General features: G+C 45.8%; 1 protein-coding gene across 1 annotated transcript; it reads left to right on the top strand.

The window, feature by feature from the left end:
- Positions 1 to 1,623: 1,623 nt before the first annotated feature.
- tdrd12 (tudor domain containing 12) lies at positions 1,624 to 13,243 on the top strand. The gene is given in 25 exon segments (XM_078083005.1): positions 1,624 to 1,735; positions 2,201 to 2,356; positions 2,479 to 2,615; positions 6,340 to 6,457; positions 6,565 to 6,730; positions 6,810 to 6,937; positions 7,036 to 7,159; positions 7,202 to 7,227; positions 7,348 to 7,458; positions 7,819 to 7,936; positions 8,210 to 8,349; positions 8,476 to 8,691; positions 8,801 to 8,928; positions 9,323 to 9,404; positions 9,584 to 9,765; positions 10,106 to 10,319; positions 10,401 to 10,493; positions 11,116 to 11,273; positions 11,357 to 11,575; positions 11,817 to 11,860; positions 12,062 to 12,099; positions 12,299 to 12,432; positions 12,554 to 12,710; positions 12,782 to 12,842; positions 12,939 to 13,243. Coding segments are annotated over 25 exon segments (3,048 nt in total). The 5' UTR covers positions 1,624 to 1,711; the 3' UTR covers positions 13,013 to 13,243.
- Positions 13,244 to 14,920: the final 1,677 nt, after the last annotated feature.

Raw genomic sequence — 14,920 nt, 5'->3', positions numbered from 1 at the left:
TGCTCAAATACAGTTGAAAAGTGATGGAACGTAGAGTAAAGTTCATTTAAGGCTGGCGCGTGCTTCTGCGTCTTTACGCACCGTCGTGTCGACGCACTCGTTTCAATTCATGGTTCTAAAAGTCTTGCGTGTGTTGCAGAGCAATTCACCTCCAGAACAACAGGTGGAGTAACGTGTTTTGTTGAAGACGACCTGGAGAGTCACGTCTTTGTGTGTGGAAGTCGTTGGTTTGCAGCGATCTCCCTCCGTGAATCAGAGGCCATCCGCGCTTCCTTATAGTCCGACAATGACGGCTTGTAGATGGTCATATTTACGCTTTTCTTCCGACAAAAGCTCTTCAATCTGATCTGTTCTCTCGTAAAAAATCTTCGTTTTAATAATGACGGACTGTGCTATGAAAACGGAAATGTGAGACTGTAAAGGATGTAGGTAGCAAACTGTGGCATCGCCTACACCAGCGTCATGGAGGCACGGAAGACTGTATCAAAATTGATATAGACTTGCTCGTGTGTTTCTGTTACTTCTGAATAAAAATAAATAAAATGTCCCCTGTCCTGTACATCAATGTCCAAGTTCCACAAGCATATTCAGTCCCCTCTTCCTAGTTCCACATGCACTGTCCTCTGCCTGCTTAAGCTCATGCCATTTTCCTAAAGTGACAGAATATCATTACATAACCTGCCATATCATATGATACCACCATTTTGGGAAAATGTACACACACAGAATACATTAAACATTTTATTATGCACATATGTGATAATTTATGTACAGAAATGATTTGGTCATACATTTTTGTAATTCAGTCATTCCCAACAGCCGTAACAGACACAAAAATTCAATGCATCCATTACGTGGTTCAGATACAGCTGCCTGTGATTATACACTTGGCCAGTAGGTGGTTTCGTGTGCACATGAAGCTTCCAGAAATTAACCCTTCATCGAACCAATTGGCTGAAGTGGTTCGATGCCTCATCGCACCATCACTCCTTTACGGATTCTCACATTTCCGGTTTCATACCACAATACCGCCAGTATTAAAACGAAGAATGTTTACGAGAGAATGAATCAGATTGAAGCGCTTTTGTCGGAATAAATGCGTAAATATGACGGCTTATACAAGCAGTCATTGGCGGACAATAAGGACGCGCGGTTTGCCGGTCGAGGGGAACAAAGTTGTGGAGGAAAATACGGGACAAATGTGTCCTTGATGAAAAGCAGCAGTGGCGATGCACGAGGCAATAAAGTCTATGATAAATAAATAAACAAACCAACGACTTCCACACACAAAGACGTGACTCTCCAGGTCGTCTTCAACAAAACACGTTACTCCACCTGTTGTTCTGGCGGTGAATTGCTCTGCAACACACGCAAGACTTTTAGAACCATGAATTGAAACGAGTGCGTCGACACGACGGTGCGCAAAGACGCAGAAGCACGCGCCAGCCTTGAGTCACAGGTGCTAAACGAGGACCACTAGTTAGCGTTCATTTTACAATTTTTATGTATTTCCGCTTTGTTGGGTTATTCAGCTAACTTTTAAAATTCGAGATCGGCTTCTAGACATTTGTTTGAGTTGTTCAGCGATTAGCCAACTAAGTTAAAGTTAACTTTAAACGTTATTTCCGCTTCTAGGCTTTTCTCTGCGTTTCTCTGCGCTGGTCAGCTAACGTTAACTAGCGGTTGTCTTACAGAGGAAGCCGCTCACACCATGGTGAACATCTCCATTCTGAGGGTGGGTATCCCGTTAACGGTAACTTAGGCGGAGTGTTTAATGGTTAGTAGTTGGTTTCAGTAACATTATCGTCGCCATGATGCAATTAGCAACAATGTAACCACATTTGCGGGGTTCGGCATGTTTTTAATTCCTGCCCATTTCAAACTTCTTGTCCTTGCCCGTTGCACCACAAGGCTTTTAGTTTTGTTGTTGCTCTTTGACTCAAAGACCGGTGTGGTAGTTGACTGATGCCTGATGTTAAATGTTGAGTTTTTGTTTAGTAACCGTATTGTCACTGCTTTGCCATAACTATCAGGATGCCCCAAATGCCTCTGCTGGTGTTAAATGTTTCATTGTTTCCTGTGACCGGTTGAGTGGGAACCAAACAAGGATTGTAGGACTGGAGATTACGTGAACGGAGTGTTAACCTGTAAAGTTGGACCCAGTTCTGGTGCCTGCTTTGTAACCTCTATGCCTGTGCAGGTCGAGAGCCCGTCCTGCATCTGGGGTCGGTTTGTGCAGGATCCCGGCAGTGGCACAGACCAGTACGACCGACTGCAGGCCCAGATGAACCTCTTCTACAAGGACGTGACTCAGGACCTGCGCCATCTGAAGCCCACCTCGTTGGAGGAGGGACAGGTAACGCAGCACCTGTGGTCCGCCGTCTCCCTCAGTTCTTACACGCCCGACTCGGGTGCGGAGTCTGACCCTGGGGCACATTGTTTTCATTTGTGTGTGTGTGTGGCTGGGATTCCTCTCAGGTGTGTGTGGTGTACTGGTCGTGGATGAAGTCCTGGTGTCGGGCCGTGGTGGAGTCGATCGTGATGGACTCCGTGTCCTCTCAGGCTCGCTGCCTCCTGGTGGACCAAGGAGAGCAGCTTATTGTCCCCTCAGACCAGTAAGCCCGGATCAGTCCTCCACAGCACCACCGCCATTTAACCAAAGTAGTCCACACACAAGCCTATTTGTAGGGTTGTCCTCAACCAAAGAAATTCTCTGTTTGCTGACTGTTTCTGAGCACCGGTGTCTTTTTTCCAATTTTCCTCACGGGGACAGAGTGCATGCGGCGTCTACAGAAGATGCGTCACCAACGGCATCTTTATTTTCTGAGCGCTCTGCCGCTTTGTCTTAAACTTTTCGCTGCATCGCTGCATCGCTGTCGACGTTGTTTTCCCCGTGTCTGTCAATCGTGAACTTCGGACACCGTTATGACAAACACCATAACATGCTTTTGAGTGAGCGGAGCGGTCGGGTGGACACTGAATGCTGCTGCTATATATTATAGATTGAGACCAACACAGTTGATTATTTGACTAGTGAACTACGCAGAAGCCACACTTTTATTACTATAAGACATTTAATTACACTCCAGGTCTATTTATTCAAAACATGTTGGGATTTGAAATAAATTAATTTGAAGGTATAAGTGCAATAAGAGACTGAGTGAAAGATTTTACGTTTGTGTGGTTGTGCTTTCTGATTTGTAACTTTTGTTTGTCGTCTGTGTCATCACAGTCAGATTAAACATGAGGAGTCACACTGACCCGTTACAGACAAGTGCATTTGTAATACTGGATCGTCATTACTGTCAGGATTTAGAGCCGATTACTCATTCTTGGCCCTGGAGACGGCAACAACAGTTGGATTTTGGTTCCTCCTAGAGTCCGTAGCTGTGGTCCGTTAAACGACTGCATCCACTGACGTCTGCCCTGCCGCTTGTTTTCAGCTCTTTCTCCGGGCTTTGATTCTGTGGAACATCCTGCGGCTCCCTCCACGCCTCAGGTTAGCAGCTCTGCTCACAGTCCATTCTCCGGTAAATACCCACACACACCCTGACCTCTCGCCTGCATCAGAAACCACAACATGAGCCACAGACCTCTGAAGGAGGCACCGGGTCAAAGGTCACGCAGGAACAGAACCGCTCGGCCGCTGCGGAGAGGTGAGCGCAGTCCATTAGATAAGATTTGTCAATTTAATGTATTTATTTTTTGTTGTGAGGAGACACTATTGTTTGTTTATACAGTCGTCAATTTGAACAGTCAATGACACGTCATCAGCCAAAGTTACTATTACATCCTAATTTGCATATTTAACCATAACATTTGATAAAACCTGCAATTCAATTTAATGTGCCTCTTAATGTAGTGATTATGGATGGGTATTGTTTTTTGTTTCTTTTCCGATACCGGAAAAAACCTTTTTTACCTTTTTTAAAACAATACCAGTGCCTGAACCACAGTGAATGTAGGAGCCATACATTGGGTTTGATTATTCTTTTGTATTATTTCTTCTTTCCTTCTACATTGTTGGTATGTGCGCGTATGGTGTGACGTCATTTGTATCTACGACACCGTAAGGGGGTGTGGTGTGTGTATATATAAGCGTGTGTCTGTTCACCTGTGGGGCTCGGCGGGTTGTTTGGAGCATGTCTGCAGGGTGAGCATGGGTAACAAACGTTCTTTTGACCGTTACTGGAGTAATTATTGTCACTAACGTCACTACGAAGTTTTATGCGCTGTTGATCCTCTTGACTGATGAAAGGCATCTATCAATGTAAGTGATTGGTGTGTATTCTTTCTGCTGGTGAAAGGGAGTAATAAACATCAGATGAAATACTTCAGTGCGACGCGTCTTAAGTATAATCTCCTCATGTCTTAGCCTGCTGCGGCTTTTGGATAGTTTTTGTTGTGTATAAGCCGCTACAGTGATTGTTTCACTCTGCTCAGGCACCGAAAGGAAGTTTCCTGTTTTATGCGGCAAATCACTGTCAAAATTCGAGAGCGCAAATCAGGTTTGTTACGAGCTGGACGCATTGCTCTTAATGTGCCAGTAATGATGGTAAATGATGGTTTAGCTGGTTGTCATCTACGGTCCACTACGATTACCAAAGGGGAGCGTTTGTTTTTTGACAACGTTTTTTCTCATAATTTCGACTTTCCATCCCCTTTCTTTAGTGCGGAAATGGGCTTCTATAGTTGTGTGAATGCATCGCTCCAGACAATCCAAAGACGGGGTTTGTAACCAATCCGATGTAGAGACCATGGTGACTGGCTCCGCCCCCTTACTGTCAGAAAGAAAAACAGCGAGCGCGAGCAGAGACTAACCTCGCGAGCGAGGAAGTTCACGTCTCGCGCGAGACGGAGATTTGCGCGAGCGAGGCGGAGATTTGCGCGCGTGCATCAACCTGAGTGAATTGGTAACAGGGTGAGTGATGGTTTCAATAATTTTAATATTTTCTGGTTTATCCAAGTGAAGTTACCCAGGAGCTTTGTTGACATAGACTTGGCTAATGTTAGCTACAGCTTGATGAGTTCAGTCATTTAACACCGCAGGAGAGAACGCAACGTTGGCCAGCTAGCTAAAGCCCCGGTGGGAAATGATTAGCTAACGCGACCGTTGTTGAGGAGGTAGATTTTTATGGCGTTATATTTGTGCCACAATCCTGAGCGCGTAATTGTAAGTTTTGAGCACAGAGAACTATATTTTAGCAAAGAAAAACATTCCGTGCGCGCAGTTTACTGAGGTGCCCTCTCCACAAACTGGTTTTCTGCGCGCAGGAAGCGGTTGCCGCGCTCGCTCCACCTCTTCACTCACGCGCTCGCTCGACTTGCAGCAGCGTTACATTTGTGCCACAAAACCAACCAATCAGAGAATTAAAGGTCAATTGCGATTGGCTGTTGGTCTCCAATCACAACGCTTCCTAAAGAAGACGAAAACGAGTGATATTAGAAGTCCGGCTAGCCACCATCAGACATGACCGAAGCAAATGATGAGAACAGCAAGTGTTTTAATCCAGGCCATTAGCATTTAGCACAAATGCTGCAAACTTCAACAACTCGCTGAGTTGTGTGTTTTTTTTTTTTGTGCTAGCGTCTCGAGGTCAGCAGAGAGGACGCGGAGGAACGAAGAGGAGTGGGCCTGTTCATGGTGAGCTGAGGAAGGAGTCTGGCAGTGTGAATCTCTTTATCGGGGGGTAAAAAAAACGTGACACCAACTCCCTTCTCGATGCTGAAGACTGTTTTTGATTTGTAACTTGCTGCGTCCCGTTCAGCCTTTTGGAGTGGTTGAACCCGAAGCCCCCGATTGCCGACTCGGAGGCAGCAGACGACGCGGTACGTTTGTTTCTCTCTGCTTATCCTAAACTTCACAAACCAAAATGTATTTCCTCTTCATACAGCCGATGCTCCGAGTGTTCTTATGGTTGTTTGACCTGCTTTACTGAATCCACAAAATTAGAAAGGAAACGCTCTCCTCTTGTCCTGCAATGGTACTAAATTGATACAAAATGATTTCCTTGTTTTATGAATGAAAGGTAAACAGGTTAAAGCATCAAGGCGGTGCATGGTTAACCAATCGGGGACAGTCATCCTGGCAAACCCCTCCCTGAAACTTCCTGTAGTTAAAGATGGTAAGTGCATCTTTTGGGAGGTAAAATGCACATGGAACCTTATCTAGACTGGTAAACGCGTTAAGCTCCTCTAAAGCGTCCTTGTCTCTGGGGAGTAGAGCTTCACTCACATTGTTGAAGGTAGTGTTTATTTCAGCTGAGGCAACTCAGACTTCTAACATTAAAAAAATAAAATAAATAATGCAAGTAATTGACCAAAACGTTGCTTCCCCAGAGCTGCTGGATGTGCTGCAGAAGGAGCGTCGGCGATGGCAGAACTCAGCGGGGTTTATTATTTACTGTCTCGTATGTCTTCTGTCTCCATCTTCTCCTCCCTCACCTCAGGCACAGGGGTGAGAACATTAACGCATTGATTTTAGATTGTTCCGGCAGCGGCATGATTTGATTGACTGCTGTCATATCGTTGCTGGGGGCTTTAACTGTTGGTTCTAACCTCCAGCCCATAGTGGTGCTGTTGTGTCAAGGCTGGAAGAAAGCTCAGGTGGTCTACGGCCTGCTGGAGGACATGAAGGTGGCCCCGGTCCTCCACCCGGCCATCTTGCTGCTTGGCGTCGGCAAAGACGAGGCCAAGGCCGTCAAGATCCCCAAAGACTAAGTGGAGAACTGTCATCTCCGCACACTAGTGCTCCCCGCTAGAAATGATAAAATCCCACACAAAATGTATTGCTAATCCTCGTTGCACAGGCCTGCTCTTAGTGACCACTCCCTTCAGTCTGGTCCGTCTGCTGTCCAGCCACTGCTTCCTATTCCTGCGTCTCTACCACCTCGTGCTGGACGAGGCCAACTGGCTCTTCACTGTCGCCCCAGATCAGGTAACCGACTGCTCCTCGTTCTCACTCCAGTTTCTGAGCTACAGCGACTAGTTTTTTTTTTTTTTTTTTTTTTAAACTGACGAATGTTCTTCGGAAAGATGGCAGCCATTTTGGAGCATTTCCAGAAGGAGGCGTCCAGCGAGGAGAAGGCTTCCTGTCCTCTGCAGCTCGTCGCCGCGGCAAGAAGGTGGCCCGGTCACATGGAGGGTTTGGTAGCCAATTAAATGCCATACCCTTGCATTGTTGTGACTGTCCCTGAGGAAGCTGTTCTCTATGGTAACGTTCAGCAGGTCAGTGCCAATGACTCACAGCTTTATGTTGCCCCAAGTTGTAGTGCAGACTGATGCTCAACTGTAAGTTGGTTGTGTGATGAGATGCTCTGTTTAAAGGAGCTGTCGGTCTTCCTGCAGGTCGTCCTCATGACTCTGGGGAGCAGTAAGATCTCAGTGCTGTTGGGTGCGTTGGATTTCAACCCCGTCATCGGCCAGAAGACTTTGATTGTAGCAGACTCTGCTGAGGAGGTTGAAGTCTTCCTACTCATTTCACTCGCTCTTAATGAGCCAAGAGGTCGTTTCCTGCTGAGTAGAAAGCACAGAGTTGTCTTCACTGACAGTCATTGAAGACAAAACACTTCAGATCAGATACATTCTCACTAGATGGACTTCAGGTAACAATGATGGCAGCCAGACAGACGTTGTATACTTATTTAAGAACTGCGGTTATGCTGTACATTCCTTTGTTTTTAAATGAGTAAACCTACAGTATGAGTCATTCTACTGTCAGATACACTGTCTATAAAATTACCAGCTTTCTTTTTTTACTTGTAATATCAGAGCCTTGAAATAGCAATAATAACAACTAAGGATGTTTGCAATCTTCAGGCTATGAGCAGCAGGTCTGTATTCTGCCTCAAGACCCACGAGCGGTTAACACACAACTTTGACTTCGTCATCGAGCAGTGGGGGAACGCCATCGGCCCCAGAACCCACGTCATTCTGGGTAAACTACACATATTCACACGCACACACAATGTGGGTGAAACCTTTTATTACGCCTCATGGATCAATTCTATTGGTCACCTTTTTGTTTCTGGGTTTCACTAATATTTAACCATGAGTATTAAAAAGAGTTTGTGGCTACATCGTTGGCAAAACCTTAAATCTCTGCCCCATTTTAACTAGATTTTGTTGAAATATGAATAAAGAACACTTATTCTCTGAATTTTCTCCTGTGAACCCTTTGGTCATGCTGTATTTGACCTCTGCCCTCTAGTGACCACCACCCAGTGTCTGAAGTCCCTGGGAGTCAGAGACTCGTTGTGCGTCATCCACTACGGCTTCCCCGCGTCTCCCAAACTGTTCGGCGACCGGCTGTCCTGTATGGCCAAGAACTTCAGAAACCTCTCGGAGCGCGTGAGAGCTGATACCTGTGGAAGTGATCGATGCTAAAAGAAGACGTCTCGCATCAAAGTGTCCTCGTCTGCAGCCCGACAATGGGCCAGAGGACATTTGTGTTCACGCCTGTCTTTGTTCCTCCAGGGTTCCTCCGAGGACCAGCCTCGGCTCACCAGGTCGGTGCTGCTGATCTCTGAGAGGAACACCACTCACATGGTCGGAGTTGTGGGCTACCTGCAGCGAACCGTCACCCCGCTGCCCCCCGAGCTGCTGTCCTTCGTTCGGGGGGTCCAGTTGGCCCGGGAGGACCATAAGGCCGACAGGCCTCTATGCAGCTACTTCAAGAGCTTCGGAGTCTGCAGATGAGCTTTCCCACTTGTCTGATAAGATAAAAGATGATCCGCTGTATGGTTTCTCTTTCCATTTCTGTGCAGCGAGCTGATCGTTTAATCCTCACTTTGTAATCTAGACCAGAACACAGAAGCTTTATTTCCTTATTATTTATTTGCATATTTTCTCATCAGAGTATGAAAACAAGGAGACCGGCTTAAAGGCTTACGAGTGGAAACGTTATTTTATTACGACTTCAACTGGAGGGTTTGTTTGTTATTCATGTTGTCATGTCACATCCTCAATTCTATGTTTTACTACAGCAAGAATTTAATCTATTTTACTTTAAAGTTAAAGTAACGCCATACATCGCACACCTTTTTTTTTTTTTTATAATATTGAATGAATAAAAGACCATGAATGTAAATTTATGTGTGATATATATATATATATATATAAAATTATTGATTATATATATATAATCAATCACACTTTGACTATAAAATGGCTTAAATGCTATAATGTGAGAAAGAATCTGCTCTTTGAATAAAGCTTGTAGGATCTGTGTATTCTGGTTGAATAATTCAAATAATAATTTGATTGAATAAAAGAATCCTTCTGGTTAAAATTAAAATGTGATTTCCTGTGTTTGCGTCTGCAGAGACCGCAGCGTGTGTCCCAACCGTCACAGATTCATCACCAAGCTGGACGAGTCGCTGCTTCCTTCCTCGGGACTCAAAGAGGTCTCTGTTCTTATCTTTGATTTAAATAATTAGGCTTCAACTGTCCAGGATCCTGACGTGAAGGACAAGATGGCTGTGGCAAGATGGGATGTTAATCCTCCGAAAACGTTTGACATAATAATGTTGAAGCTACCATACCGCTGCTCACAAATGTAGAACGTTGCATCTGATGTTGGCAGGTCTTGCCTCTGCATGTCAAGACGGCATCGGTGTTCTACGGCCGCCTGGTGGAGGAGGGCCGAGGAGGCTTCCAGAGCTTGGCGGCAGAGATGTCGGCTTTCTACGCCGACAAGAAACCCGGAGCTGAGGAGGTGCTGCAGGGCGGCCTGTACGCTGTTCAGGAGGACGAAGTCTTCCACAGGTCTGTCGTCCAAACACAAAGAACTTTGGTCACAAATGCAGCTGAGCTCGTTGTAACTCGAGCACCAGTCACAGCTGCTCCGTCCGAAAGAATCTGGCTTAAAATGTTCCTGAAGCTCGCAGGGTCCAGAACCTTTTGAAGGCCATTCGCTCAAACCACTCCAGGTTCTAGGAGTGACCGACTGTGTTTGTGATGTGACTTCATATGTCTGCTGACCTTTAACCCTGCGGGAGGACAAAGGTTTTATTTAAAGGGCCGTGATCCAAGGCCCAGATGTTCATTGTATGCAAGTCTGACTCCAGCTTTTTTTTTTACACTGGTTTATAACTGTTTATTGCAGGGTGGAGGTCCTGTCCCCCCCCCCCACCCCCAGAGCCGACCAGCTGTTCTTTTCCGTCTTCGTTCGGTTTATCGACGTGGGAAACAAGGAGGAGGTCAAATCCCATCAGGTCCTCCAGCTGCCGGAGCGGTTCTGCTCTTTGCCCGGCCAGGCCGTGGAGATGGTGGTCTGCCGGGTCAACCCGAGCGACGGCGAGATCGACTGGCACCCCGAGGTCTGTGACACCCCCCCCCTTTAGTGCCTCCTACTGTCCTGGTGGTTTAAACATGTTATTGGACCCCGGTTCATCGCTCAGGTCACCAGAGCGATCAGCCAGAAGATCCAAGGCCTGCAGCACCGAGCCAGAGCCGTGTTCAGTCTGGGAAACACCGTGTTTGTTGATGCCATGGTGAGCTCATCCAGTTACTGATTCGCACATTTATCTCAACTCTGAAGCTTGGTTTGCACTTCTGCTACCACTTTGGCCTCGATTCTTAACCTTCCAACGCGTGTAAATTCAGTACTCTGAGGCACAAATCATTGATTTTATTCTGTATCCCATAAGATATTACAACACCAAGAAAAAAACGGGATTTAAAAGTTTTAACTTTGTTTTTTGTTCAAAGTAATTAGTGCAGTTATCTTAAGACTACTGTGACCTTCTCCTGAGGTCACACACACGTATGAAGCCGACATGTTGACTCATGATCTTCACGTGGGGCTTTCTAGTGGTTCCGAAGTCTAGGCTCCGAACTAAAAGGTGTCTTTGCCATCAGGACCACCACATGGTCTTTTTACTGCATTAATGCTTTTGATTTTATATTGCTACAGTCGTTCACATTTTTAGCTCGAGACATTCGTTTAAATAAACGCACAAAAAAATTTCTAGCATCTCAAAAAATGTGATTATAAAGACATTTTTTGCGATCAGATTTCCATCTTGTAGCAAAGAGGAACAAGTACGTGGGACTGCACTGTTTTGGTTCCGTTGGCAGAAGAGAAATGATTATTAAATGTGTTTTTCCCCTCAGGTCCTTCTGACTCAGGTTCCGGGTATGAAAACTGTGATCAATGAATACAGCGTGCAGGCGGAGATCCTGAACACTGGGATGGGAGTCACCAACCAGGAGCACCTGAACCTGCTGCGGGCGCTCCGCCGGGACGCCGAGGAGGCGGGTCACGCATCAGAGTAAGCAAACACCAGAGCGGCGGGTCCACAAGGCGCTGGCCTCCGTTACTGTGACGAATGAAGCACGGCTCTCTTGTCCGCAGGTCTGATGACGCGCCACCGTCTCTGGCGGTCGGGATCGAGGCTGAGGTGGAGGTTCTGGCCGGAGCCTTCAGAGCGGCCGAGGTCGACCCGCTCGCTGAGCTTTCTCCCCTCGAGCTGATCCCGGTGTGTGGTCAGACACCCCCGCCCGACGGCCGGGCCGCCGTCGGACAGAAAAGCCTCCACACGGCTGATCTGAAGTCTGCTGAGCAGACCACGAGGTCAGCAGCGTAAATATATACAATACTAAAATCAATTAGATAAAACATCACAAACATGTTCCACAGTCGGTCAACCGGCAGCGGTCTCGCCAACCAGCACAACTTTATTCATGTATCATCTACTACATACTTCCATATTAGCTTTGGATCCATCAATACAAGATGATAAATGGTGGGCATTGCCCTTTATCATCAATTAATCATGAGCAATATTAATACAACTTGTATGTTTGCGTCACAGGATCCAAAATGTAAGAGAACCTCCTGCTGCTCATCTCAGCAAAGGTAAAAAATAATATAATAGTCTAACTTTAGATGGTGAGACCGACATCGTTGTTTGGCTTCTCACTCCACAAGAGAGGCCGTTCCATTCGTCATGATCACATAAAGGAGATGACGCGTCACTGCTTCTGTACCCAGAAAAATGAAATGTGACAACATAGGAGAGGAGCATTCTGTTTAGTGATGATCTCCGTGTTCCTGCAGGTGAACATCAAAGCGACTGCACCAACGAGGAAGACTGGTGACCCCCCCCAAAATGTACAAAGTGGATATTCAAATAAACGTCCTTCGTCATCGCTCGTGGCAACGTCCGATGTTATACCTTATGGCGTCATGTTCTTTTAAATGTCCCGTCATAGTTTTCCTACTCTCTTTGATATTTGTTTTCTGACAATAAAGATGTAGTTAAACTAAATCTGCACACATTACGTCTGCGTTTAATCTCCCTGTGACTCGTTCAGTTTCCACCCCCTTGCCCACTGGTACCAGACGTCCCGCTTTGCCATTGTGACGGTAAAGCTGAGGAACCCGGAGAACCATCGCTGTGACTTCTACCCCGACCGGGTGGTCTACAGGTCAGTCAGCAGCCCCCCCTCACCAGGCAGCCGCTATGCTGTGAATCAAACTAGCTCAGCGTATGCTTGGACTTCTTTCTTCTCCTGCCCCCCAACCGCCCACCCTCTCTATTGTGTTTAGTGCCAGAGCCGACGGTCGGACCTACAGAGCCGACCTGCAGCTTCATGGTGACGGCATTGCTGACCGCTGCTGCTGCTGGGAGATGAAGTCCAACGAGCCAGTCCTCCGACTGGTCAAACAGCAGCCGGGACACTGGGAGCGACTCCTGAGGAGCAAGGTACTGGGTCAGGCTCCACCACGGCCAGTACAGTCTTTGGACTCATGTTTAACTCTACTGTGTTTCCTCAGAACATCTTTGTGAGCTACGACACCGACCACATCGAAGAGGACGAAGACGGAACCCCAAACGGTGAGGAGCACACCCAACGGGGGGGAGGGGGCTGGAATTGAGTGACAGCGTGGGCTCTGAAGTCTGGAGTGACTTCCGTGCCTTTTGGGTCTCCAGGCCCGTGCTTCGTCGAGGACTTGGGAAAGGACAACTGGTACGTGAACCTGGAGAGTGGCAGTGAGAGCGACTGAAGATGAGACCGACGGGACAACACCCCCACTCCACTCGAGCCTTTGGAAAACAAGAAGGAAGAGTTTGGGGGTTGACAAAGGCGCGTAAAATGCCAGAAAGCGCGATAACGGTTATTGAAGAACATTCGGTGCAACTCGTTCAAACACTGTTATAAATATTACTGTTGTAATACAAACTCATGTAATGCCAAAGTTCAGGGCCTTGATTACTTATTAAAGACTAATTCAAAATATCATTTTTGTTTGTTTCTAAAAAGGTACTTTTTAATTGTAGTGTTTCCCCTACAATTATATCAGGAGGCAAGTGATGTTATAAACCGAAGGCAAACACTGAGTTAACTAATATTTCTTTTATACGGCTAATACGTTTTACCTAAAGGCTATACTAATCTTTAATGAAAAAAGCTCTATAGGTCAGTGATTGAAGGTTGCCAGGTTGTGAGAAATCCCTCTGCTGGTGATTATTCTATTAGTAAATGATAAAGTAGTAATTCATTTGTTTCATACAATAAGCTGCTTGATTTGAGTTTGAACACCTTTTTTAGGTAATTAAATAAACCGTTTATTTGTACGTTCTGGGTTGCTGTAGAACAAGACACTTCCTGAGTAGAAATGAATAAAACAGAAATATGGAAAACACCAATGCAAAACAGCAGAAAAAATGTTGGTGTTATTTCTTATTTCTTTTTGTTGTGACGATGACCACAGGTGTTCTTAGCCCAACACAGCGCATCTGTCCTCGGGGCCATTTTGTTTTTTGGAGACACTAACACCTGTCTGTGATCGTCGCTTATTTAACGTTTTACTCCAGAGTCTCTCAGTTTTAGCTGATGCTTTTCAACAAAAATGAACTAAAAGACCTACTTGAATCAAGTAAGAGGTACAGAGAAAATGGAGGTGTTTGGACACCGTTATTCTGCATATGGATTTTGCTTACGCCAACTGGCCAAGGCCTTTGGCTGGCAATCAATTACTTTAATGTCTCGGCGAGATTGAATTTCTTTGGACACAGATATTTGACTTCTTATTCCATTTTCTGGCAGAAAGAACATTTCACTGGAATTTCTAGTAGAATCCGCAAACAATGCACCAAGATAAGTAAAACCAAGGTACAAACAAAAGCACTCTAAACGCACAATATGGTAACTGTTTTCTCACGATAATGTAATGCTCAACCAGAAAACTTACAAAGAAACGTTTTAATGTTGTCTACCAGAAAGGCTTACCAATTAAGAATACCTAAAAGTGACATTCCTTTGAGGATGCTGTACAAGGAATTGATTGGAGCAACTGTTTAACAGGTGCAAGTGTTGAAGATAGCAACATCATCTTATCCACAATACAGACCACAATTAATAGTTTCCTTTAAAGAAGTCAAAGTTAAAAGAACGCGCCATGGGTGAATAAGGTCATCTGGAATTTAATGAAAAAACGCGCACTGTGCATTTACTGGCACTCAAGTCTTCCACGCGATGTTGAAGAGGTTTTTATTAATGTAATTTTCTCACAGGAGGATCTGTGTTGAAATGTAAAATATCACCAGCCTTATAGTTGCTATAATTGTTTGACCTATTTTTTGTTTCCTGTCCAGAAGAGCGTCTTCATAATAAGCTTGTTTGGCCCCTTTGAGACTGACGCTAGAGTTCAATTAAAACACGATGCCAACACACTGAGGAACACCGGCTTTTAAAGTCGATTGTGTCCGATGTGAAGGGCCGACCTCTGTGTTCCCGTCTGGAGCCTTTTCACGTGCTGAAATAAGAGTTTCCCCGAGTCGACATGAGCAAAGTGAGCACCGTGAAAGGAGAGCTTCCATTGGGCGACTGGCTGGGTCTTGAGTCTGTGTGACACCATCAGGCCGCCACAAAAGAATAAAACCCAGAGGAAAGAAAGGAGGGTGTGTGATGG

The sequence above is a fragment of the Gasterosteus aculeatus genome, chromosome X (genome assembly GCF_964276395.1).
Source record: "Gasterosteus aculeatus chromosome X, fGasAcu3.hap1.1, whole genome shotgun sequence".
Lineage (NCBI taxonomy): Eukaryota > Metazoa > Chordata > Actinopteri > Perciformes > Gasterosteidae > Gasterosteus > Gasterosteus aculeatus.
The sequence above is the reverse complement of the archived record's forward strand: the minus strand, read 5'-3'. Positions and strand labels throughout refer to the sequence as shown.